General features: G+C 46.1%; 2 protein-coding genes across 7 annotated transcripts in view; one reads left to right on the top strand and one right to left on the bottom strand.

The window, feature by feature from the left end:
* LOC108023406 (nostrin) overlaps nt 1-10,167 on the top strand; it is a 26,500-nt gene extending 16,333 nt beyond the window's left edge. For 2 of the 4 annotated variants that reach the window (XM_017092862.3, XM_017092864.3), the window contains 5 exons: nt 6,737-6,822; nt 6,936-7,161; nt 7,225-7,974; nt 8,035-8,145; nt 8,238-10,167. In XM_017092862.3, the coding sequence (XP_016948351.1) occupies nt 6,737-6,822; nt 6,936-7,161; nt 7,225-7,974; nt 8,035-8,145; nt 8,238-8,993 (1,929 nt within the window). In that variant the 3' untranslated portion in view covers nt 8,994-10,167. Of the gene's footprint in view, nt 1-3,373; nt 6,635-6,736; nt 6,823-6,935; nt 7,162-7,224; nt 7,975-8,034; nt 8,146-8,237 lie in introns of those variants that run through there. The other 2 variants (XM_050888594.1, XM_017092861.3) reach the window with 2 other exon arrangements.
* Nucleotides 10,100-26,639, bottom strand: LOC108023407 (putative mediator of RNA polymerase II transcription subunit 12). 3 transcript variants are annotated; one of them, XM_050888599.1, is made up of 7 exons: nt 26,261-26,639; nt 15,898-16,528; nt 15,159-15,417; nt 12,775-12,907; nt 12,578-12,719; nt 12,150-12,467; nt 10,100-12,086 (listed from the first exon to the last, which is right to left on the bottom strand). In XM_050888599.1, the coding sequence occupies exons 2-7, from the start codon at nt 16,507-16,509 to the stop codon at nt 11,034-11,036; spliced, it is 2,517 nt and encodes an 838-aa protein (XP_050744556.1). In that variant the 5' UTR covers nt 16,510-16,528; nt 26,261-26,639; the 3' UTR covers nt 10,100-11,033. The 3 variants fall into 3 exon arrangements, with proteins under 3 accessions (XP_050744556.1, XP_050744553.1, XP_050744555.1); XM_050888596.1 differs by having other exon boundaries at nt 12,557-12,719; XM_050888598.1 differs by lacking the exon at nt 26,261-26,639 and having other exon boundaries at nt 12,557-12,719; nt 15,898-16,661.
* Nucleotides 26,640-27,038: the final 399 nt, after the last annotated feature.

Below are 27,038 nucleotides of genomic sequence, written 5' to 3' on the forward strand. Positions count from 1 at the left end.
TAATGGAAAACCGAGTCCCATGAATGGTTTACTATATCCAGGTGTTCGAGACTTTCGCACACGGTGTTTATGGGAATCGACTTCCATATGCAATGCGACACGACAGTCGTAGTTTAGTGCCAGGCGTTGCGGGGTGTACACGTGGAAATGGAGTTTTCCAGGGGATCAAGTGCCCACTGCGAGGAATAAGCAGCACCTAGAGAATGAAATGGATTGGTGTAATCAAGCGACTGCCCATTCGTGGTTCCTCCACTCACCCTTCCCCGTTTTCCGTTCCAGTAATATACATTTTTAGCTTCTCATCTGGTTTTCCTCAGTGCACCGGCCGGGCCAACTTTTAATTGATATAAAAACTGGGGCCTGGCTGAACTATAGATCAGTCGACCGTCGTGAACGCCGAAGGAAAATCGCAGTTCGGAAGTGAAACCAAGAACAGCAAGGTACCGAGCAACCAAGGCCAAGAGTTCGGGGAAACTGCATTTGGCACTCGGGCGGGGGGGGGATTCCGCGGACACGGCCTCGCAACGACCTTGGCCGTGCGATCCACCGATCCCCGCAGGAGTCGGGCCCCCAATTATGGCCATCGCCGGCATTCTGCGCGATTAATTCCTTTTATTAATCATAAATCGCCACAAAAGAAGGTCCCCAGCACGGGCACTCGCAATGGTCGGTGGCTGCAATTGCCGCAGTTGGCAACTCTATTTATAGAGGCCCACAGGGCCTCGCCAGACCTATTCACTGTTTATCTTCTTGGGCCTGCCCCCACATGATCCTGCGTCCGTCCGGCCATAATTTATGTTATTTGACTTTCAGCCTGGGATGCGGATGGGTCGGCAGAAGGCCTCCCATAATTGCAGGTTCTCCTCGGCGCGCCTCGCCTCTTTTTGGTACTCCACCTCGTGCACTGGGAGAAAATGCTCCTGCAGTGGCACGACTGCCTTACATCACACTCCTGGAACGCCGTTGAAACACCTAATTAGATGAGTTTATCTTTGCAAGTATATGTGCTTATCTCCCTTTCAAGATGAGTAGGCGAAGAATTTTTGATAAGGTTTTGGTCGGACAGCAAATCAAAAAACATTTCTTATAAGTGTCTTAGTTCCAACTGAATAATTTCGGTAGTGAGGGGTTCCATTTAAAAACATTTTAACCCCAGGTAAACCTTTATCTGTCTGCGTTTTTTGGCCCAGTGTAGCACTGCGGCTTTTCAGCTAAGCTCGCTCATTAGTCGAATTGTTTTTTGACTTGGCACACTCTCCACTTTATCGCACTCCACTTGCCTCCGCGAAACGTGACATATCGCAGACGGAGCGATTAACCCCTCTCGCTCCCACTGCCGCCTATCAACCCGGCATACCCCACCCCCGGGCTTGCATCTTCCTTGGCCGCCCTGCTTCTGCTTCTTCTTCTTCGATGCAAATGCTATTAGCCGCAACAACAAACAAGTGCAAAATGTAATTAAATTGTTTTACTTACTACGGTTTCGCACGTCGACCATTTGAATCGCGAACAGTGTAACAAAGGCAACCCAGATATGTAGGTAAATACAGGTACAGTGGTCGCTCGGCGAAAGCGCCTGGCGCTCACTTGGCCTTCAGTTAACGTTGCGGTGGGGAACCTTAACCCTAGAAGGAAAAGGATAATTAGCAATATTTTATGTTGCATTGGACATTACTTTAAAAGGATTAAGGGCGCAAAATATAGGGCTGTAATTTACATTCATATAAGTATGTAGGTATGGCTTAGGAGGCTCCACTGTAGGAACCTTACATCACAGTACAGTTAGAGCAACAACAAGCAACTGCGGCTTAATGATCGTCGCTTGTCCCCAGTTCTTAACCCCCTCTCTCGCCACTTCTCTTCTCTCTCTCTCTCTCTCCTCCCCTCTTTCCCAGTCCACTGCTCCACTTTGCGGTGCAATTGCAACAACAGAAATCGGAGTTAACCCGCTATGCATGCATATGTGTGTTTGTATGCACGTTGGTAATTAGAAATTACGATCTGCCCAGGGAAAAGTAAAAACAATTTGCATTTCATTCAAGCGAAGTAAACGAAATTAGAAAAGGGAGGCGGAGAGGGGGCTAGAGAGAAATCGCTGAGAATAACCATTATCTGACTTAACTCGAAAGTAAATAGTTCATAAATAAATGATTTATATAATTACCGACACGGAATGACTGGGCATGGCGAGGAAGAAGACGAACAGCAGCGGAACGAAGTGATCATAAAAGGCCCCCACCATAGAGGTTAACAATTGATCTAATGGGTTTCACACTGTACTGACGGAAATCACAATAGTTATTTTCTTCACTCTACATAAATTGGTTTATTTAAAAAAAGTCAAAAAATGTAAGACCGTTGCAAATGCAAAGTTATCAAGAAAATTATAAAAAATATTTTTTAAATTTATATTAAAATTGATTTGTTTTTTAACCATTTCTATAAACTTGGGCGCCGCTGTGTGGGCACACTCGATCGGCCAGACACAAAACAGAAAAGGAGACAGGCAGACGTCGCTGCCGGCGTCGCAGTCGATGGGGGCGCCACGGGCGGCGACTTGGCAGTCTTCGGTTTTGTTTCCTTTTATTCCAGTGGCCAACGCAGCGATTTGTGCGTCCGTCTCTTCTGCTTCGCCCTCTCCTTCCAGCAACCACCGCTCCTCTTTTCTCCAATCCTCCCTTCCCCGCCCTCGCATTGCCCCCCTGATCCCCCTTTGAGTCACAAGCCGTTTTGTAATCTCTACCTGCATCGCGAACTGGAGCAAAGAGATGGGAAAAGAGGGGGAGGGAGAGGAAAGGCCTCCGCCTTGTGTGGAGTGTGGAGTGGGAGGGAGGGTCAGGGTTCACTAGAAGTTGAGGCCCAGCTCCCTTCTCTTTCGCCTCTCCCCTCTCCACACCTGACTCTTCACACCTTTCTTGAGTCACTCACCCATTCCTTCTCCTTCTCCCCTTCTTCCTTTCTATGTTCGGTGTGTTTATGTTATCTGTGTGCTTTATGCACACACAACATACATACATATGTAGGTGAACATCACCTGCCTAACTTACTATAGGGTATCAAGGGTATAACGGTTTTGATATTGCGCATTACCTATTTTTAGGGAATGCAATTCCAGTGGAAATAGTTTCCAGTAACATTGTAACTAAAGTAGGGCGTTTTCACTAAGTCGTAGTTCTTCCTCAATGAAAGGTGTTCAAGATGCTGAAATTTAGATACATAAAGGTATATTTTTTAAATGAGAAGCTATCGGTTATTTCTTTAAAAGTGATACAAAAAATTTTTTAAATTTTTTAAAATAAAATTTTGTACACTTCGTGGCGTGAAAATGTGAATGCCATGGAGTGCATTTTTTAACTTACATACATATGTCAAAAATTCGCATAATTTCTTACAAGAACTTTTAAGTGTTTTTTGAGCATTTCTTGTTTATTGAGGCCTGTCTTAAGTGTGTAGTTAAAGCTGCAATCAAAGTGACACATTTAAGTCGTTATATACAAATCCCGTTACACATATGCAGTTTAAAGGATAACTGAAAATCTTAGAGTAAGGCGTAAGCTAGAAGTGCCGTTACAAGTTCCGTTACAAACTATTTGGTGTGTATTGATAATTGCAAGCAACGCATTATTAACATATAAACATACATACATAATACAATCATTCGCTGAAGTTCAAAATCATAAAAAATGCACTTCTAGTGAGAACTTTAAAAACATTTAGCTTTTGTTTGTCGATTTTCTGCCAGAGAATTCCTTTATGTACATAGCTTCACTTGATTAAGCAGCACTTCACTTGATTAAAGGTGCAAACAAAGTGACCTTTTTAAGGCGTAATATTAAAATATCGATACAAATTAATTGTTAAAACCCGAAGTAGTATATATGTATAACTGTTAATGTTTCCAAAAAGGAACGGAAACTTTCCCGTCGACAAGCGTCACTTCCAGGTCGACTCTCGCGCGCTTTTTGAGGTTCTCTTGCCGATTAGAAGCGGCTCGGTTTGCTCTCCCCCTTTTCCGAATTCCTTCGCCTGCACCAGTTGTTGTTGCTGCTCTGGCTAGCGTCTCCTCTCTTTGCCCCACTCGCCCCCCTTCTCTTGTAAACGCACACGCACTCCCGCACGCACACTAACACACGCGAACGAGAGTGCAAGTTTTCGAATAGGAATTTGTGTGTAATGTTTTTTTGTGTCATAAATCGAACAGCCGTCGAACCAGCCGGCAAAACAGCCGTCAACTGGGCAGCCAAGGGAGCAGCCAAAGGAGCAGCTAAAGGAGCCGCCAAAGGAGCCGCCAGAGAAGCCGCCAAAGGAGTCGCCGGAGGAGCCGTCAAAGGAGTCGCCAGAGGAGCCGTCAAAGGAGTCGCCAGAGGAGCCGCCAAAGGAGCAGCCTAAGGAGCAGCGTAAGGAGCATCCAAAAAAGTCGCCAGAGGAGACGGCAAAGGAGCAGCCTAAGGAGCAGTCTAAAGAGCAGCCTAAGGAGCACCCTAAAGAGCAGCCTAAAGAGCAGCCTAAAGAGCAGCCTAAAGAGCAGCCTAAGGAGCAGCCTATAGAGCAGTCTAAGAAGCAGCCAAAGGAGGGACCAAAGGAGCCGTCAAAGGAGCCTTCCAAGGATTCTTCCTGGTGGCCTTCCAAGTGGCCATTCAAGAAGACTTCAAAGGAACCTGCAAAGAAACCTCCAAAAGAGCCTTCAAAGGAACCCTCAAAGGAACCTTCAAAGGAACCCTCAAAGGAACCTTCAAAGGAACCTTCTAAGAAACCTTCAAAGGAACCTTCAAAGGAACCTTCAAAGAAACCTTCAAAGGAACCTTCAAAGGAACCCTCAAAGGAACCTTCAAAGGAACCTTCAAAGGAACCTTCAAAGGAACCTTCAAAGAAACCTTCAAAGGAACCTTCAAAGGAACCTTCCAAGATGAATCACCTGCGGGTGCACAAAGTCAAGCTGGGCGGCAAAGATACTGCCGCCACGGCCGATTTACCTCAAGCGGATAATGCCAACAATAATAACAATGTCGGAAACAACAACAATCCCAGTGGCGGAGCCAAGGGATTTCTGAACAGGATCAAGCGTTACTCGGGGCTGGGAAACAAGCTGGGGCGACGCAATCTCGGCAGTATGAACCTGAATCCGAATCCATCGAATAATACCGGCGATAATGCTGTTTCGCCTAGGAAAATCCATACCGGTAGTTATGACATGACCGGCACTCATTCAGAGGATCATCGCCTGGAGATCGGAGCTCCGATCTTGATATCCACCACCACTCTCGATACGGATCGTTTTGATGTCACGGAGGCGAGACTCAAGCAGATTGGCGGTGGCATCGCCCTAAACTCCAATGTTGTGAGGACCCTGACGCCCAGGAGTTCGGATGAGGATGAGTTTGTGGACGCCAGGAGCAGTCCGCAGGAAATGCAGAGGGATGACTGCCAGGACGCAGAGGAAAAGGCCATCCGGGAGAATCCCAAATATCCCGACGATCCTATGGTTACCAAGAACGCCGAGGATCCAGAGTATCCCAACGATTCTGAGAAACCACACCAGGTGGAGAAGAAAGATCTCAAGAATGTAGACGAGGATCTGGAGGAGCCGGAGCTATTTGAGACCCCAAAACATCAGGCTGAGGAACAGAAACCCAAAGAGGTTCTCCTGGTTTCCCAAGAGGTGAAGCGCCCTAAGACCCCAGTACCCGCTGTCTTGCAAGTTCCAATGCGACGACCACGTGGCCGTCAGCAAAAGCAATGGCAGTCGGTGCAGAATCTGCATCGCAGCGAACTGATGGTCTACATGCAGAAGTCCAACTCGGTGGCGTTGGACATGAATGTTACGGCCCCGGCCCACCTGGGGGTGGTGGACATGAATCTGCCCCAGTTGCCGGAGCTCTATGGGGCCAGCGTACTCAGTCTGGCGGCCAGTGATAACAAGGAGAATCAGCTGGCGGTGAAGCCATCCGCAGAGCGGTCACCCATACCGAATGGGGGCTTTCTGGCCCAACAGCCGCATTTCAAGAGCCTGGACTCGTTCCAGCTAAACTCCCACTCTCAGCTGAGTTCCCGCCACAGCTCCCGCCAGGGATCCCATCCGAGTTTGGCCTGCAGCAGCAGCAATGGGGAGTACGACTTCGACCTGAAGTCAGTTAGCTACCAGAGTCTGAACCCCCAGAACTTATTCGTGTCCATTGACGAGCTGCAGGAGCTGACCCGGCAGATCAACGAAACGGAGGAGTTTGGCAAGGAGATCGATCTGGAGTACTGCACCCACCGGGATCAATTGAAACCGAGCGAGCGCAGGATCACCCTGCTGAAGAACAAGAATCAGTCGCTGATAAATTTCAATCACAACAAGGAAAAGCTGCGCAAGGGCTGGCACGGCATGAAGCACTGGCTGGGCGAGGAGGGAACCAAGATCAAGGAGGTAGTGCGTCAGCAGACGCCCCTCAAGCGTCTGGCCCAGTCGCGGAGCAATCTGAACCAGTCGACGGCGGACGCCAGTCGTACGTCCATGTCGCCCGAGCGAAGTCGCCGCGAAGTGACCGAGAGCTGCGAGGATGTCACCGAACGCACCGAAATGGAGTCGTCCGTGTCGCACCGAAACAGTGAGGAGGATCTGTCGCCGAATGCCAAGCGGTTCAAGGATGAGGTACAGGTCCACGTAGTTGTTGTTGGTCTGGGGGTGTTATCGGGGCGGGCTTGTCTGCGGTAAAATCGACTTACTAATAGTACTATTTGGTATCCGAAACAGGGACAGAACGGCTTCGAGGAACTCCGGCGATATGTGAAGCAGGGAGGCGACTTCTCCAAGGAGCTCATTTTCGTCCTGCAAGAGAGGTAAGTTTATAAGGAAAAGTAATGAAAAATATTAAAATACTGCAAAATAGAATATGTATTTGCTAAATCAATAACTACAAAATATGATATTTACTTATTTTTACCCCTTTTAGAGCCGACTCGGAGCTGATCTATTCCAAGTCGCTGTCGAAGCTGGCCAGCAAGCTGAACAAGGCCGGCCGGGAGATCCCCGGGAGCGTGGCCGACGCCTGGCGCGGCGTGGCTACGGAGATGGAGAGCCGCAGCGACATCCATCGCCAGCTGGCTGCTTCGCTCACGGATGAGCTGGTCAAGCCGCTCAAGAGCGTCGTCGAAGGGCACCACAAGGCGCGCAAAGCGGTAAGTGGTTCTAAGAAGTGCCAAATAACATATCTAAATATATATGTAATCCCCAATCCTCAGGTGGAGAGCAATGTAGACAAGGCGGCCCGTGTCCTGGGCGAATGGCGGGCCAGCGAGGCCAAGGCCAAGAAGGCCTCCCACACGGCGGCGCGCGAGAACGAGAAGCTGCAGGACGCAATGCTGGACGTGCGCATCCAGAAGTCCCCATCGATCGCCCTGCTCCACCAGGGACCCAACAAGCAGGCCGCCGAGAAGGAGCTCAAGTCGGCGGAGAAGGATTGCGTCAAGCTGGACAACAAGCGCAAGAAGGCCGAGGAGGCTGTGAAGCGGGCGGATGTCGAATACTACACCCTGTGCGTGCGGGCGGAGCGTGCCCGTGTGGACTGGGAGATGGCCGTGCTCCGGGGAAGCGCCCAATTGCAGAGCAGCGAGCAGCAGAGGCTGGGCAACATGCACAACTTTGCCCAGCAGTACGCCCGTCTCATCTCGGACATGAATCCGATCCTGGGGGGACTGAACACCCGCCTGCAGCCGCAGCTGGAGGCCTGCAATGTGGCCAAGGACATGCAGGTGGTGCGCCACATTCGCCGCAACTCGGAGGGACCCAGTGAGCAACTGCTCCCGGACTTTTACTGCGAGCACACCACGCTGGCCATGAACCGTGAGCGACGCAAGCACGCCCTGATCAAGCTGCTCCAGCTGGTCAAGACGGATCTGGAGCGCGAGCGCAGATCTCGCGATGGATTGAGGGGCCTCTCGCAATCGCTCAACCACCAGGACCATCAGAACATTACCGACAAACTCTATCACGTGGGTCTCCTATTTTTCTCGGCATTTATGGAAGATTTAACCAAATGTGGTCCTTTGCAGATCCGCTCCATGCTGACCTACTTGGAGGGCGCCCGACTCAAGCTGCACTCTGCCCTTTTGGAGCTGGACCACAAGCCCAGGACCACGCACCCACTGGCCCAGCACATTCAGGTGGGTTTGGATTACCCATTAGAAATATTATTTTCTGTCTTAGCCATTTGTAAATCATTCCAAAACGAAATTGTAATGCAATCTCCTCCCAGATCACCCGTGACCGCACTGGACTGCAGCAGAGCATCCTGAAGGTACCCAACTGGCTTAAGAACAACGACAAGTCGCAGACGCAGCAATCGACCAGCATGCTGGCGAGCGATGTCACCGATATAACCGCTAACCACGAGGATGAGCTCCCCGAGGAGCACTGCTCCCACCTGCACAGCAGCAGCAATAGCAACAACAACAGCAACGGCTCCTGCACGGACATAAGCTCGGTGGTGAAGCAGTTCAACCGAAGCAAGAGCAACATTGAGACCAACTACACCAGCCAACCAAAGATAATCTCGACCACAAATGCCGCGGTGGCCGCCTCCGTTAAGTCCAAAACTCTGGCCAATCTCCAGGATGGCCATCATAATAATCACCATCACCATCACAACGATCGGGGCCAGGCGGACGGTGGATCCAATCAGCAGGACTCTGATTTCGATGAGTTCAGCTCGCAGGACGAGGATGAGGAGCCGGAGAAGCCACCGCAGCTGCAGAATGGAGCCATCAAGGCGCAAATGCAGACGCAGCATTTCTATCAGAATGCGCAGGATCTGCAGAAGGACGGATCCGGTCCGATATTGGGGCGCTGCAAGGCCCTGTATAGCTACACCCCGAAGCTCTACGACGAGCTGGAACTGAGTCCCGGCGACATCATCGAGGTGCATGCCAAGCAGGACGACGGCTGGTGGCTGGGCGCCCTGCGCAACCACGTCGGCATCTTCCCGGCCACCTATGTGGAGGAGTGCGCCTAGACAGGATGGCCATCCCAGGATCCCTCCATAGCTATACATACATATAAGAGCGAATGAGTGTGTGCGACTGCCAAAAGAGAAGAGTGTGTGTGTTGTGGAGCGATTTGTTTGACCTAAAACCATTGGAGGAGCAAGTAATCCCAAGAGCCAAGGCTACTGTTCGTATATCGGGCGTAACTTCGAAACTGACACCATTTTGTAACATCATTTTGTATAATCTTATAACAAAAATCACTTTGTATTCAACCCGCAAGAAACAAGAAGGAAGCACTTGCTTGCGTATATTTTCTCTATAAGAAGGCTGTCATATTGGCACATGTTTTTTTCAAAAAACTATTTTCTTGAAACGAAAATGATTAATTTTTGTTAAAACATTTTCTTTTGTAAAAAATTTAAAAATTTTTCTCAACCTAACTTTGAACTTCTGTAGCCATTCGGAAGGCGAACAGCGATCATACGTTTTTGCATTGTAATTTTCTTGGTAGGCAAGTAAGATAAACAAGTTGATCAAACGAAATTCTAAGAAACAGAACTTTCGAAATTGACATTTTGCCTTGGAGTAAATACTTCTTGATTTCTTAAAGATTACCCCATCACGAGTACCTTTTAGTTTGTCGCAATAGAATATTTTTTAATTTGATAACCGTCCAAATTAAGCCTATCATTTTATTATTTGTTTTCTTATAATGATTATGTTTACCTATGTTTTTGTCTCAAACAAATCGATCTACCTTAGTCTTACACAGTTAGTAGACCTGATCTTGACAAGACGCTGACCCCAGGACAGGCCTTTGCATTAAGCATACTATGTAATCTACGAGTAACGATTAACTTATATACTTTTTTTTATTTTTTTTAATTACCAAATACATATACTTTATATTTAGCCTCCAGCTGAGTCATTTACCATTTATTGATCCTGCACATTGTCTGTAGCGCTGGTCCTCATAAATAAAACAAAATCGTGTTATTTCATTACCATCAAGTTGTATTGCATATACACAATGGAACGACATATATATATGTATCAATATATATTATTATATTCAACATGCGAAATCACAAATGTTTTTTTTTCTCGTTTATAATTACATTTAATAAATTAAAAGTATACATATATATATTGTAAAATATTAAAAACAAAAAAATTAAATATGCATATTTTGTATAAATATTTGATAGAGTTCTGTATATATCAACTCCAGTAATATCGGAAATCGTGTGTTATTTATCGCCCAGGGGAGGAAAGTGTGGAAGCTCACTGGTCACTTAGGAGAAGAGTTCGTACTACGACATCTATAAGGGGGGGTAGGGTTGTCACCCTACTAAAACGTTTGTGTTGACTTTTTTAAAGCGCAAGTTATTTTAAAATGAATCCCATGTATGGATTTCTTTGCCGTGGGTAACCGTACTATTTTGGGGCTATAAAAAAGTTTTAGTGAAACTGAACAACATTTATAATTTGGGCACATTTTTAAAACACAGATCTGATAGGGCTGTGTTTTTCAACAGCTGAGTTCAAAATAACTTGCAAATCTTTAGAAATGTTTTTTTTTTAATTGCCAGGTACTCGGAGACAAGTCAGTTGTTAAAAACAATCAAAAGCTCCTAAATTTAAATAATTTTATGCGAATGTAGAACATTACTATAAACTCTTATAGTTATGTTCTAGTCAAAAAGTAAAGCAATTAGATTGTGATTAAGTATGTTTACCACCGGAAAGATATTATAAATATTTTTAAACATTTTTTAAAGCACACTAAAAGTGTATGGGCGAAATTTACCAATACGGATAGTTACGTATTCACCATGAAATGGTAAATTGTGTGTATTTTGTTGCTGGGAGAGTAACTATTTCGCTGGTCAAATTGACCATTAACTATATTGATGAATTTGACCAAAATGTTTTGTTGTGCACAACGGTATTACTTTGAAAACAGCTGTTGCAAAGAGGTGCACTTCAAAGACTTGTTTTCCTTGATCCCTAGTATTTTGCCCCGGTGGCGATAGCACCCTAGCCTGATCCTCCTAGAACACCCATCAGTTGCCATTGGTGGCCTCCACTGCGCCGCCGGGTGCTCCTCCCTGGCTGGTGTCCAGGCAGCGCAGCTTCTGGTACATGTGGATGTAGTGGGCCTGCAGCTGCTTCTGGTAGCCCAGGACCTTGTCCTTCTCGGCGCACCACTGGCGCTTCTCCAGCTCCAGGTTCAGCCGGAAGTCGTCCAGCTTCTGCCGCAGCTTGGCTATGTCCTCGGCATACGTGGTCGACTCCTCGATCAGGGTGTCCAGCGTTTGCTGCGGAGCCTGTCCCTGGTCCAGCTGCAATCGCTGCACCAGCACATCCAGCTTGGGCAGCGGCAGCTCCTGGCTGGCAGCCGGAACTGCAGGAGATGCGGTCATGGATGCAGATGAAGTGGTGTACTTTCGTGTCTTCTGGCAGATCTCGTTCAGGTTGTCCAGCTGCTGCTTGAGGCGAGTGTAGCGGCCACACGGCTCCTCGCCGTACTCATGGGCAATGGCCAGGTCGGAGAGCTCCTTGCGCAACTTTGCCAGCTCGCTGGTCAAGGCTCCGATCACCTGATCCTTCAGGGTGATGATCTTCTGCAGCTGCTGCTGGTCAGGCTGGTTGGGAGGCTTGCGTTGCTGCTGGCTGTGTTTCAGTTGCTGCTGTTGCTGATGCTGCTCTTGCTTCTGTTGCTCTTGCTTCTGTTGCTGTTCCTGCTGCTGAAATTGCTGCATTTGCTGTTGCAGTTCCTGCTGCTGTTGCTGCTGTTGATTGGGTTGCTGATGTTGTTCCTTCTGTTGCTGTTGCTGCTGCTTCTGTTGCTGTTGCTGCTGCTGAAATTGCTGCTGTTGTTGATGATTCAGTTGTTGCTGTTGGCTATGATGCTGCTGAAGTTGCTGTTGCAATTCCTGCTGCTGTTGCTGCTGTTGCTGCTGTTGCTGCTGCTGCTGCTGTTCCTCCTTCGCCTGCTGCTTTGGTTGACTTTGGCTTGTGGTTGTTTCGCAGGACTTGCTGTTGCTGGTGCTGCTGCTCCTGTTGCTGCTGTGCTTCAGGCTGACAATCGCATGATCCTTCATGTTGATTTCCAGCTGAAAGGAAATGTGAAAATCCCTTAATTACTGGTCAACGTCCTTGTAGGCATTGAAACATACATGCGCCTCCTTGAGCTGCGTTTTGAGTAAAGCTATCTCCCCGTTGCGCTCGCAGACACGCCACTCGCTGTCCTCCAGCTGGTGACGCAGTGCGTCCACCTGCTGCTGCAGCCCTTGGCTGGCGTCCCGGGCCAGGTCGAGCTGCTGCTGCAGCCGATGCACCTGCTCCGACTGGCGCAGCTTGTGCTGCTTCAGCTGGAACTGCTGCAGCCCCAGGAGCTGCTCCATCTTGCGCAGCTTCAGCTGGCACTCGCGCTGCTGGCCCTCGTAGAAGAGCCGCAGCCGCTGCGTCTCGTGCTCCCAGTACACCTCCTTGTCCTGATCGAAAATGGATATAAAATATGAAAAAAAATAAGAAACGCATCAGAATCAGGGGCTCGGAGGGCGGGCCGCGCTGCCTGCTTAACCTTTTGGACTTGGAAAATTACTTTCTCATTGTGCTCCATGGCCTGGCGCAGGTACGACAGCTCCGAGTCGCGGTCCTTCAGAGCGGCCTCCAGTTCCGAGATCCCCGAGTCCGAGGGCGAGGGCGTCAGGTCGCTGCTGCCCACCACTGTGCCGCTGCTCTTGCTGCAGATTATGCTATATAAATACAGATATTTATAGCTTGTTATGTGGTGCTAACCTGCTGGCCCCATCGGGTCTGTCGTGGCTCCCTGTGCTCAGGAGGTCTAGGGTCAGGGCATCCTCGTTGCTGCAGCGCTGCAGCAGACGATGATTGCGTCGCCGAGCGGCCAGGTGTCGCAGATCGGTGGTACCTTTTATTCAAAATATATCCGCATCAGCTTAAATACTTTTTAAACACCTTTTTATAATAACTTTAAGGTTCGTCATACGAACCAGAAATGGTAATAAGTACCTTTTAGAAAGGGAAACCAAACCTGAAGTTCTGAATTCCATTACAATAGTTAAGGATCCTGAATTGGAAGTGGAATACCTTTTTGAACCTGTGTTTGTATTCTCTAACATTCTACATTCAAATATTTCTTTTTTACGAGGTTCAAAATTTTAGCCCATTCTCATGCTCGATTTTAACCTAACTTCCATGGTTTCCAGAGGGGTACTCAAAACTGCACTTCAAAATTCCATAACTTTTGGTATATGATGTCGATTTGAAAGTGGGATACCTTTTTGAACTTGTGTTTGAATTCTCTAATATTCTACATTCAAATATTTCTTTTTTACGAGGTTTAAAATTTTAGCCCATTCTCATGCTCGATTTTAACCTAATTTCAATGGTTTCCAGAGGGGTACTCAAAACTGCACTTCAAAATGCCATAACTTTTGGTATATGATCTCGATTTGGAAGTGGGATACCTTTTTGAACTTGTGTTTGAATTCTCTAATATTCTACATTCAAATATTCTATTTTTACGAGGGTCAAAATTTTGGTCCATTTGCATGTTCGATTTTTCCGTAATTTCAATGGTTTCCAGAAGGGGTACTCAAAACTGCACTTCAAAATGCCATAACTTTTGGTATATGATCTCGATTTGGAAGTGGGATACCTTTTTGAACTTGTGTTTGTATTCTCTAATATTTTACATTCAAATATTTCTTTTTTACGAGGTTTAAAATTTTAGCCCATTCTCATGCTCGATTTTAACCTAATTTCAATGGTTATCAGAAGGGGTACTCAAAACTGCACTTCAAAATTCCATAACTTTTGGTATATGATCCCGATTTGGAAGTGGGATACCTTTTTGAACTTGTATTTGTATTCTCTAATATTTTACATTCAAATATTTCTTTTTTACGAGGTTTAAAATTTTAGCCCATTCTCATGCTCGATTTTAACCTAATTTCAATGGTTATCAGAAGGGGTACTCAAAACTGCATTTCAAAATTCCATAACTTTTGGTATATGATCCCGATTTGGAAGTGGGATACCTTTTTGAACTTGTGTTTGTATTCTCTAATATTTTACATTCAAATATTTCTTTTTTAGGAGGTTTAAAATTTTAGCCCATTCTCATGCTCGATTTTAACCTAATTTCAATGGTTATCAGAAGGGGTACTCAAAACTGCACTTCAAAATTCCATAACTTTTGGTATATGATCTCGATTTGGAAGTGGGATACCTTTTTGAACTTGTGTTTGAATTCTCTAATATTCTACATTCAAATATTTCTTTTTTACGAGGGTCAAAATTTTAGTCCATTCTCATGCTCGATTTTAACCTAATTTCAATGGTTATCAGAAGGGGTACTCAAAACTGCACTTCAAAATTCCATAACTTTTGGTATATGATCCCGATTTGGAAGTGGGATACCTTTTTGAACTTGTGTTTGTATTCTCTAATATTTTACATTCAAATATTTCTTTTTTACGAGGTTTAAAATTTTAGCCCATTCTCATGCTCGATTTTAACCTAATTTCAATGGTTATCAGAAGGGGTACTCAAAACTGCACTTCAAAATGCCATAACTTTTGGTATATGATCTCGATTTGGAAGTGGGATACCTTTTTGAATTTGTGTTTGAATTCTCTAATATTCTACATTTAAATATTTATTTTTGACGAGGTTCAAAATTTTAGCCCATTCTCATGCTCGATTTAACCTAATTTCAATGGTTTCCAGAAGGGAGACCCAAAACTACGTTTCTAACTTTCATAACTTTTGTTATAGGATCCCGATTTGGATGTAGGATACCTTTTTGAAATGGTGTTTGAATTCTTTTATATTTTACATTTATATATTTATTTTTTACGAGAGTCAAAATTTTGGTCTATTTGCATGTTCGATTTTACCCTAATTTCAATGGTTTCCAGAATGGGAAATTTGAAAGAACGGGAATGCTAGTATTGTTATTGTGGGGCCTTTTTAATATCAAATTTATTTGAACGTTTTCTTTTGTGTGTGTTTTTGCCACAAATACTATATTTTAGCCAACCTGTCGGCAAGATTCACTTCACTTCGTAGATAATTTATAATGTATCGCCTAGAAGTGCCCCCAATGTCAAGTGAGCATTTAATCTAGATAAAGCGGAATGTTAACTGCTACTCACTGCCAAACTTCTGGGCTGATGCGGGGGGCAGTGGAGCGAGTGACGGAGTCGATCCGTAGCCGTACCGCTCGGCCCCGCCCCCCGCCGGCCCGCCCTCCGCCGGCAGTGGCAGCGCCTGGTGTTGCTGCTGGAGTTGCTGCTGCTGCTGTTGCAACTGAAGTTGCTGCTGGTGCTGCTGCTGCTGCTGGCAGGCGATGCGATAGTCCGGCTCGAACGGAATGGGCTTGAAGGCGATCGGTCGCAGAAAGCTGCCGCTGGTCTGGAAATTCAAATCAGTTAATGCCAACAATAAGGTCAGAAGCATTGTACGCTAAATTTCATTAAAATAATGTAATACATAGTTGGAAAAATAAGAGCCACAAGCGCTGTATATCTAAGGTCACAGATTATATTAAATATCCATACTTAGAAATTATCATTACTATTAAAAATGTTCTTAAATAAAAAAGGTCATATAGATTTTAAATTTTATTATAAAAATGTTTGGTTTTTCTAATAATAAATAGTTGTTAAAATTGGCGTATTAATTATGAATTTAAATATATTTAAATTGTCAATCTTTTAAATTCCTCAGCCCACTACGATTTTGTACCATTTGCAAAATAATCTTCAGAGTTAGTTCGAAAGCTATATTTAAAATAGATTAAATTAAAAAAAAAACAGTTCTCGAAGTTAAACGAAAATTAATTAAATCATAGGTATTCAAAACTTTTTCTCTGTGTACTTTCGAGGGCCTCACCTGTTCCGCCTCGCCCAGTTGCTGTTGCTGCGGGCGACTTCCGCCGGCGATGGGCGTGGTCCGCCTCTGCTGCTGCGGCAGTGTTGCCGGCAGTGATTGCATCGCCTCCTCCTCGGCCCCGCCTCCCCGGCCGTCGCCACACCCTCCGCCGCCAGAGCCACCGCCCCCGCCGCCCACGCAGCTGCGACTGAGCTCGAACATCTGACGGATGTTCTGGAACTTGCTGCGCATCTGGAGGCCCATGCCCCCGCCCACTCCGATGCCCACGCCCTCGTCGTCCAGGTTGCTGTGGCTCCCGAACTTCTGGCTCAGCCTGCGCTGCTCCTGGCGGGACTTCAGGGTGCCCGTGTGGAAGGCCTGCGAGTGGCCTGCCCCCGGATTGGCGCCCTGGCCAAACTGCAGCAGGGGCGATCCCAGCGAGGACTGGCCCAGGCTGGGCGTGCTCCGCAGCGCCAGCGGGGCGTTGTTCTCCAGCGAAACGCTGCGCTTGTGGCCGCGCTTGCCCGCCGGCAGGCTGAGATTGGAGCACCCGCTGCCCCCCAGCACAGGGGGCGTTCCGGGCGGCGGGACGACGGCGTGAGCCGGCATTGCCATGTGCGTGGCAGCCGACATCCTGGTGCCGAGGTGGTCACTGCAGTGGAAAAGGGTACAAAAGAGTTTTTAGTAAACAAAAAATACTAAATTTAAGAATATAATTAATAATAACTTTGAGAATTTAATAAGAACTTTGAGTGTTTAAACAAAGCCCGATCTATTTCTAATCTTATGTCTAGGTCACCTTTCAACTAGTCTCTCCTACTTGTCTTTGCAATCCCAAGAGTTCTCACCCGCCAGTCGTTTCCTCAACTGGTGACCTTGTCTTATTGGCAGTTAAATGAATAAGACAAAGGCGAAGGAGGCGAGTGACTAAATTAATGGGTGTCCAATTTATCAGCCTAAGCCAGATATACTTGCTATAAGATATTATAGAAAGTAGAAGAATAGAAGGTAACACAGACAGGTGCTCAAGCTCGAGAGTCAAGAGTCATCATTCTTTAACTTAGGAGAAGTCTTGTTGGGTAATTATAGTATAAAACACAGTTATTTGGATATTATAATCCAAGGATACACATTTACGCACGATATTCTCAGACCCTAGTTACATTCCTTGAACACCCCTGATGATATGTTCCCAACTTAAAATTGATTTGGCATTACAATCTATATTTTCTCTGGCCTTTCTCTAAACGACCACCCCGAAAACTGGGCTCTTGGATGCAGAACTGATTTTGCAAATGATTCTGGGGGCACTGTAGATGATTGAAGAGGAACTGCAGCCAAGTCAGATGTAGTTGGTTCTGGTTTTCCCAGAGAGTTGGGGTCTTCCGCCAGTCTTTCTCCTGCCTCTTCTCGATTCTTCTAGCAGCGGCGGGCACATTCTCTGGGGCTGTTTGTCAACATCGTATCGTTCCGTTTGGCACTCCACTGGCGGAGCATGGGCAGGCCCACTCTGCGGGGACGGAGAGGAGGGTCCGGCCCCTCCAGAGCCCGCTGCCATTAGTGGCTCTTCGATCTGCGCTGGCCAAGCCCAAGACTTGCATTCATAAAGTCGATTCTAACGGTCCGCGATCCGCGGATCCACGGCTCACTGCCACTTTCTCATTTCTTGTCGCACGACCCATATTTCTACAACCGTTTCCATCTGTCCGTGCGGGCCAGCTCGTTCGGGCCGAGATCGCGGGGCACTTGTAAGGTTCTGCGCAACAGGTTTCCAGCCTGCCGCCGTTCATTGCGTTCTTCTCGCACATCTCTTGCCGAACTCTGCGCCCCTCTCCCCGGCTCCGGAGAAAAGGCTCGGATTGCGGCTAAGGTTAAGGTCACCGAAATGTCTTTTGCCTTCGAGGCAGAGAGGGCTCTGTACTTATTTATGGCGGGGGCTTCGCACAATTTTGCCACTTTTGAGTGAATTACAGACACTAAAGTTCACGCTTTTCGGGTGAGGGTCAGAGGTGCGTGCGCTGTGTGTTTGGCCAGGTTTCGGAGTGACAAACGTTTCGCAAGCACTGGCAATTTGCCTGAAATGAGTAACAACTGAGGTTAAGTGTCACAAGTGCCCACACAGGGCGATGAGCCTAAGCGTTGAGTTAAACATTTTTAGCTTGTCAGGCTATCAATTAGGCCAATTTCCAAACAGTCTTTAACCAGCCGAACCTTAAAGTGAAATTCCTTATTACATTATCGTTTTGAATGCAGTATTCATTTGAATTGGGATAGTTTCTTCGGTTGATATTTAAATACCACACTTCATTCTCCGATGACCCCTCCAACGATGGGCCGACTCCATGAAGCGACCGGAGGCCGTGGAGTGGACTCAGAAGGCAGTGGGTCCATTAAAGTGCCCCCGTTCATTACTAGTTTCCTGCTTCCCGGAACCGAGAGCGCACTTGTGCTGGCAGCGCCGATTGTTGTTTTATCAGCGCTGGAACAGGTTCCATTGCTCCAGATATCGGCGATAAGTGCGGCTTGTGCAACCCCCACCGGCGACAGTGGCTTCCCATGGCAGCGTTTCCTTGGCGGCAGGTATCTCTCGCTGTTTCCACGCCGGCTAACTGTTAAACACTTGTATTAAGTCGAAACGGTTGGCTAACTGTCAATCAAGCGATCGCGAGCCATTGAAGCTCATCGGCGGCGGGCTGTGTGTGCCACATGACCACGTATCTAACCAAGTGCAGTTCGCATCGCGAAAATAGCACAAAAACAGCGGAAAATAATGTTGGGAGCATATAGCAAGTGATTGTGTTTAGTAAAGTATCTTATGAAGGTCTTATAAGAAAAGAGGATTGATGGAGACATGTATCCTACGATGGTCTTGCAAATATGAGATACTTCCTTGTATTCACCCCAAAATATAGATACTTAGAGTAATGGGTTTTTAGGGAATCATTAGATAAATGATCTACTTCCCAATACCATTCTCTCTTAATGAAACACATTGTTTCGAATGTAGAATAGCTCGTAACTCCGACTGCCAGCTTAGCCCTATAATTTCGTTCCCAGCTGTAGAGTAGCTTGCAGTGTCTTTTATCTTTGTATCTTTGTGTGGCCATTGTGTGCCCGGCTCTGTGTCTATTGGCTTGTTAAATGGCCAGTAATTTGCTGGGGACAGGGGGCTCGAGGGGCTCGGGCCCTGCTGCAACCGGCCTGGAAATCTTAGACTCAAACAAAGCCGCCGATCGGCGACAATTTCCAACGGCAAGACGACGTCGTTAAACTGCCAATGTAATTTATTTACTTCGCCTTGCGAAATACGAAATACACGTCGGAACATTCACAAATCACATTAGCAGCCAACTGTTAGATTGCCTGCGAAATGTATCTGCAAAATTGTATTCTGCCAGGGTGCGGAGAGATACGATGCGGAGAAATACGAAAAATAAGAAAAATATGGCCAAAACCCAAGAGCCGAACGCCAGAAACCCGTTTTCGCGGCCAGTTCTTGATGGTCACTTGGAAGTTATTTCGAGTCTGTTGCTGTTTCCCATTGTCTTCGCTGTGCTTTTTGAAAGTTTCTATGAATGAAAGTCTTTGGAGGCAGGCCGGATCATAACAACAGATCCGCGTATCGATATCGCGGCTCTGCGCCAAAGGCCGAGTCCCTTGACCCTTCGCCGAGAACGCCACGCGGCGTATGAGTAATGTGCGCTGCAACGGGGAAATCTCCGGACGTCATCCCCATCCGCGGGCAGAGCCACAGCCGAAATCCCAGGTCCGAGCCGAAACCAAAGCCAACTGGTCAAACTTGGTGGGGTCCGAGATTAGCCAATGCTTTTTCCCACGCTCGCCAGTTCGCAGTTTATGCATACTGAGAGCTAACTGCCTTCGATTTATATACACCCAGCAGATACACATACACAGGAGGCACAGTGGTCAGAATCGGAGCCAAGTTGAATGCACCCGGCGATAAGATAGCCTTTCGGGTGGGTGAAATAGTGTCACCGCCCGGCACTACAATCGATTTTGTTTGCCCCCCTTGGTCGTTGGGCAACCTGAAATGGAACCGTTTTCCAGATACAATATCGCTCTTAGATTTTATCTGAAATATTGCCACACAGCGGAGGGCATGGGCGTTCTTCTTTGTACCTGGTATGTTTAAAATACCAGAAGATTTCCGATAAAATACTTAGGTGGGATCTATAACACAAAGCTATAGGCAGTGTAGAGTATTCTTCTAAGTTATAGTTGTAGTTCCTACAATAATAAACAAAATTTACACATTCCCTATTATTTTATTGCTTTATTCCTAATGTATTTCGTAAACTCAATAAAGAATCATACATTTTATAATGTATACAATTTATATCATACTTTTATCCAAACCTAAATCAATTAATTGATGTAAAATACATTCTTTTAAATAGGCAAGTTCAAAAAACCTCCTGGTAACTTATTCTGGCCCCTGAAAGCTCAAACCCCATGTACATGCACTTGCCCAAGAACCCGTGAGTCACCCGTACAATTTCCGCCTGCTCTCGGCCCACTGTGCAGTGCGACTTCAGCGTTGTTTTGTTTACTTTCCGCTTAGCATTTTTCCTGCCACTTTGCTGGCTTTTGCACTCGCTCGGGTATCTCAAAGTGCGCCGAAGTACGAGCTTAAGTATGGCACACATAGCACAGTGCAAATGCCGCCGCGGCGGGGTTATTTATTGTCGAATGTGGATTTTTAATTGAATTCATTTGGACAACGGCCGGGCGAGATAATTGCAGTCGAAGCTGGAAACGGATCGAACTTGGTGGCGGGAGCTGGGATCGGTGCTCTGGATGGCATGGCTGTGGAGCATTGCGCAGTCGCGGCCGACAGACGATACAGAAACCGAATCGTAAACAAAAATTGTATAAGCGTGACGAAAGCCTAACTTTTCTTTTCTTCGCCATCATCTTTGGCCAGGCCGCCATTATTATACACTGAGTTTTCATTTAGACGCAATCCAAGTGAGACCGCTATGCATTTCAGGTTTCCAGCGCTTCGATTTTGAGTTTTTTGATTGGGAAATTTCGGTTTTCTTTCGGCACCGCATCGCTCGCTTTCGATTATTGCAAAAGGTCAGCGGGCAGCGATGCATTTGGCTGTGACGACGACGATTGCGATATATGGATTATGCATTTTTGGGCCCACGAGAAAGCCGGAAAGGGGCCCCACACCGGTATTGAAATCCAAAATCCTCGGCCGCAATCCAGGCGCATTTCACACAAAACCCATTGTTTTCTTCGGACTCGGGCGTGGCCCCCATAAATGATTCAAAATCAGTGTACCCAGTGACCTTGGGCCGTGCTTATGAGCAGGAAATTTCGGACCAAGAGCCAACGCAGCTCGGATCACGTAAGCAGACTTATCTGCGGTACAACTCTCCGACTTTTGGAGGGAAAACATGGTTCTAAACGTTGGTTGCCCCCTTTCCTGCCACTCCCCCGCCATTTATGGGGCCCAAGCTCTCGGTTCTCACTGCCAATCCCCCGCAGAAAAATCTCATAGCCCCGAGTACACTGAGAAACGCTCTGGGAAAGAACTTGAAAATATGGACAAAAAAGGGAAGTCAAGACCTCAAGCCACAGGATCGACGGAAACTAACTATGTTTTAGAAACCAAAGCATTAAAACATTTCTCTTATTTTAATTAATTGTAACTTTAGGATCAAAATCACAAATATAATTATTATGTGGTTAACTTGTTTCTATTTTTAAGATCATCTTCATGTTCCCAACCTCACTGGGGCAGGCCAATTTCTCTCCGTGCATTTCCGCCACAAGTGAAAGGTGCAGTCAAGATCCGGGGCTGAGAACTTTTTGGCGAGGCTCTGGAGCCCGGGACCCGTCACTCCACCCTTTCGGGTCTCGGGCTCCATTCCCAGCGAATCCGCTGTGGCTGCCACATTTTGAGTTTTTGCTGATGTTGCTGTGTTGCTGATGTGCGCCCGGGAGCAGTGTGCTGAAGTAACACCACACATCTATTGATACTTGTGAAATTTGTGTATCTGCTTGCTTTTCGGCATTTGCCAGATCAGCAAAACGAAGCGTGACGGGGCTTTGGGGCACTGAAAACCAAGTACATTTGGAATAAAATGGGGCAGGCGGTTTATTTCGGATAAGAATTGATAGTTGGAATGTGGTCAAATGATTAGGCTCTATCACAAGGTTTAGGCAAGTGGTAAAAGAAATGTATACGTTATGATAATTTAAGAAACAATTTCTCGGGATATTCCTACTTACCTAAGAACATTACATAATTAAACTAACTTTGATAGATTTTTTTTTCTTATCCCAACAGTGTACAATACATTGTCAAAATATTTGTAAAGAGTTTTGTTCCCTTCCCTATATTTCATCACAACATTCTTGAAGCTTGTTTTTCATTAACTAAAATTCATATATGAATGATATGTTACATTGGTAATGCCGTCATAGTTATAGTCCTGATAGTTGTTCTTTTTCGCACAACTTAGGTACTTGACCACCCCTTTTTCGCTCCGTGCAGTGCCCCCGCCCTCCTCGGACGTGGGAAAGTTCGCCCACGTCTTTCTTTGGGGCTTACGGTGTGCTGAGAGATCTCGGAGCTAGGATCAGAGTCCGAGCCGGCCAGTTGTGCTTGGCTGGATCAGTGAAAGCTCGCATGCGGCATGCGGCATGTGGCATGTGGCACGACCACTCGGAGCTGCTCTGCATTCGTAATTGCCCGGGCCGCTTGCTGGCCGGATATCACAGGTTAATTGACCGAAAACAGAAAAGGGGAAAAACAAAGCCATCGTCAAACCCGCTTTGCATGCTGGCCAAATGTGGTCAAAAGCCAAACAAGCTGGCCCAAAATATTTGCCTAAATTATTCGAGAATTTTGAAACATTACGCCAACGCCAGGGCACACTTTAAGGTCAATTGGGCCTACAAAGCCGCCTCCTGGCTATATATAGAAAGAGCTCCACAAAACCATTCTTCGCGTAACTTTTGTTATTATTATTTTTGTCGATTTTTGGCAGCCCGCATTCACGGCCCATTGAAGCACTTGAGAGACCCAAGTTATAGATGGCTAGATGGATGGTCTTGGCTGTGGACTTGGACCCGCTGTGGGAGTATTTGTTATATTTTTCCACTCGCCGTGTAGAAAGCACCGAGCGGCAACCCGTTTAGGTCTCATGAATAGTTATTCCGACACTAACCGTAACAAAAAATGCTCGACGCGAAATCAAAATGCCTTTTGCCATGCAAGTTATTAATGAGCTATCTGCCTCGGTAATTGTTTTTATTTTTCCCGCTTTCAAGATTACTGGCTAAGAAATTATACGTTTTTCCAGAGGGGGAAATGCAAAAACACGACTGAATGCCGAATGAGTGGTGGGAAAATCCGCAAGCGAAGTGGATAATTAAATGCAATGTGATAAGAAGGTGAACAAACAGCTCACTGAAGGTGCAATGAGATGGAGTTGTGGCAAACTAATGCACTGCAGTGGTGAATTGAATTGTTTTTACTGTTTTCAGGAGAGTTCGCTATTCTAAAGCTTACAAAAATGTTGTGTTATGGCACCTTTATAAGCTGGTTGGCTAGGTAAAGGTTAGTGAGATCACCAAGGTTGAGTGTCAACTGAATCAGCGCTAGTGTTGTCTTAAAATCAGAAAACATCAAATTGTAAGGTAGAACAAGTCCTGGTTGGGTTTAAAACAGCCCCGTACTTGCTCTTTTACCACCACTTCGCGTCGACTGCCAATTAGGCAGTCATTAATGTGATCTATTGGCCAACGTTTGCACACAAAGTGCAATCTATTTGTTTGAATACATAATGATTGCAACACGACTCGAGCCAGTGAATCACGAGAGATAACTCTGCGTACTCGTAGCCGGGTAGAAAAGGCAGGAGAGTAACCTTTATGGCGAGGGCGTGACCAAGTTCGTAGGAAAGGTAGGTGCCTGCACATCCACAAGCTCATTAGCTCACACACTTTGGCCAAACCGCCCACGCAAATTAATCGGTCGCGAAAGTAATAGTAAATTAATGAAAGTATTTCCTTGTGCGGCCCATAGTCTGACCCCATTCCCCAAACAGTTTAGCCCATCAATCATTGTCAAGGGCCCAAAGTGCTGAATGGAGCGCTTTTAATAGTAATATTCAACATACTCTGAGGGGTAACAGATCGCTTAATTAGTTGGGTAAAATCGGCAGTCCCAGGATCGCGATGCCAGTCGATCTAGCGAAGAAACGGCGGTTTTCCAAGTGGCACTCGCCGCAGTGGTGACCTGGATCCAAGTGGGCCTAGCTGTGTGGCTCCGACTTCGGCTCGGACCAACTCATCCGGCGGCTCTGAGCCACGTTATCTTCTTTCACCTGAGCCTCACCTACATTGGATGGCCGGTATCAAGAGTGATCATAAATCTTTATAACCTGTATGCGCTGGATTTTCCCCAACTGGCTTTCGGAACGCTCCGCCGGGTTCTGGCAGATACTTTTCGCTTTGCTTCCCCCATCGCATCTCCGCATCTCATCGCCGCCCCCTTCCTGCCTGAGCTGAAAAGTGAATTTGTGCTCCTTAGCCTTCAGTTGCCTCTTTTTATGGCCTTTTTTGTGTATTTTCCTGCCAGATGACTTTTTCTGTCTGCTTGTGAATTTGGTTTTTGCGCGCACTTGGCCTTAATTGCGCATGCGCGCGCACTTTCAATTCCTCTCGGAGCCGCAACAAAGAAAATGAAATAAGACAAAACAAAATCGTGTGGCAAATTGTGGCCGGGCAGAAATTAGATTTCAAGCGCGGCGATAATGATGCGGCAGAGTAATAATAATTTTTAAGGGGGCTCGAGGAGGGGCCAGATCCAAACGAAAATTGCTCTCAACCCCAGGCAGAGTGCACGCGAAAAAACTGGGCTGTAATCGCGGCAAATTGCGCCTCAACTGTTGGGCATTTAATCGGGTTTTAAAAGTTTAATAAAAAATATTTAAATGTTAGTAAATAACAATATACATACTATTCATAAGGGTTAAGTTTATGATTTTATTCAAGCACTGAAGGAAAACTACAATTTAAAGGTTAAATACCTTTAATTACAAAAATGTCTGAACTTTCAAAAATCTGGCATAGTATATAAACTAGATTTACTTTTTATTTAACCAATGTTGGGGTCAACCTTAAAAAACTCGAATAAAATGTAAAGCATTGTAGTTACTGTGTCAACCACTATGTTTCTACTACTATTACCCCTGGACAGCAAAATCGCTCGATTCCGACCGAGCAAATGAGATCTTTTCTGGGAAAATAAAGCGATTTAAGGCCAAGTGCAACTGCCCAGCCCAGAAAGCAGCTCGGCCGGACTGCCGACCACTGTGCCCCCAGAAGCCCGGTTCGGATAGGTCAAGTATATGGACGGCAGCCGCGGTTGTACTGCACTTTACGGGCTTTATGGGCCTGCGAGTGCCGATAGTCGAGTGCCCAGTGCAGAGGCGCAAAAAATTCAAAACACAAAAACCCAGAGCCCCCGAGAAGAGAAAAGAGCTCGAAGCAGACACTCGCATATTTCTAGAGGCTGACCAGAGCATGTTTTCATTTTGTTCGGTTTTTTATTCATTTTACGCTTTTTTCCCCAGTTTTGTATATATTTTCTGTAGGTTTTTTTGGCTTTGTCGTTTTGCCAGTGGGGCCAACAGGTTCGCTGGAAGTTGGGAAAAAGTCAAACGGCTCAATAATCGAAGACGGCTCAGAGTTTGAGTCCGCGGCTCCGAGCTCCGAGCTCCGAGCTCCGAGCTCCAGCTCTTGGAGTCCGGATAAATGAGGACAGCAACAGCGACAACTTTAATGAGGTTATGCCTAGGTGTTCGTGTGTGTGCCAGCTGGGATAGGCACACTGGCAGAAAAGGGGAGCCCTTGTGGTGGGAGATCTCTGGAGTTCTTGAATGTACGGAACCTTCGCTCACCATATTCTTCTCTTATATAGAATATAGAGATAAATGGCCCCAAATGTAAGATTTTTTAGGTTCATGGATCGACTACTTTATACCTAAAATAAACAAAGCCAGAATCTTTGGTTTTTATTTTACCATCCTTTAATATTCAAATTGAAAATACAAAGATATACAAACTATTTTCAAACGAATATTCCAAAATATCTAAGAGATAAACTTATATCTATTACATCAAGAGGAGAGCTTCCTCTTCTCAATTTGTACCATTCAAATTATCATCTCCCACCTAGCTTTGGCTTTCTTAAGTTGCCTTAAGACGATTTAAAATTATTTTCTGTGCACCATAGTCGAGGTATTTTTTGCAACGCCGAAAAAATCAGCGAAGCAAAATAAACCAAAAATCAGGCAACCGAAAACGAAGGAACAACAAATGGATGGAAATATTTGCTCACCTCTTCCTCCGACTAGTGCCTTGTAATTGCTGTTGACTCTGGGATGTTGTTTCTGAGTTTTGTTTGCCGTGCGCCCGCTCAATGTGGCTGCATTATAATTCTCAACTGTTGGCCGCACAGCAAGGGACTGTTTAGCGATTAGCCAGAACTCAACTTGCACAATAACTGAATTTACAATGTGTAAAATTCCACGAATTATGCGCGAAATGCGTTTGATTTTGCTCCACTCCGCCACTACACTCGAAAAAAAAGCACTCGGAATAGAGGACACTCGGAATAGCGGACACAAAAGCCGTTGCACGCCTGCGCTTTTCAAAATCTCCCAGCTCGGATCGCAGTTTTCATCCGCAACGTTAGCCCTCCGTCGTCGACTTTCACGTTCCAGCGCTCGAAGCAAACTGAAACCGAGCGGCGGAGCCAGGCGGCGGCCGGCGACGGCGACGGCGACGGCGACTGCGGTCCGTCGATCAGCGCTGACGCCTTGGCTCTTTTACAGATTTTTGGACAGAAAATATCAAACTTGTGGGGTCCAAAGCTCAGCTTTGAAACTGTACCTATTTTTCGTTACCTTAATTCAAGTTATGTATTTTTTAATCCCTTCTTGGGACATAAACTATGTGTGACTTGAGTTTTAGTACAGACTAGACCTAGGCCTAGTTTTAAAGTTTAATGTATGGCATATGTACCTAGGGTACTTTTTGCAACCCTTAAAAAAACTTCAGCTAAAAATGGTTTAAGCCGACGAACTAAGTTTAAATTTTGTGTAGGGGAAATAAAT

The sequence above is a fragment of the Drosophila biarmipes genome, chromosome X (assembly GCF_025231255.1).
Source record: "Drosophila biarmipes strain raj3 chromosome X, RU_DBia_V1.1, whole genome shotgun sequence".
Taxonomy (NCBI): domain Eukaryota; kingdom Metazoa; phylum Arthropoda; class Insecta; order Diptera; family Drosophilidae; genus Drosophila; species Drosophila biarmipes.

Coding starts and splice junctions, on each gene's coding strand:
- LOC108023407 (XM_050888596.1), bottom strand. CDS start 16,509: ATGTCGGCTGCCACGCACATGGCAATGCCGGCTCACGCCGTCGTCCCG. Junction 15,418..15,897: donor AACTGGGCGAGGCGGAACAG/GTGAGGCCCTCG, acceptor TTGAATTTCCAG/ACCAGCGGCAGCTTTCTGCG. Junction 12,087..12,149: donor CGCAGCTCAAGGAGGCGCAT/GTATGTTTCAAT, acceptor ATTTCCTTTCAG/CTGGAAATCAACATGAAGGA.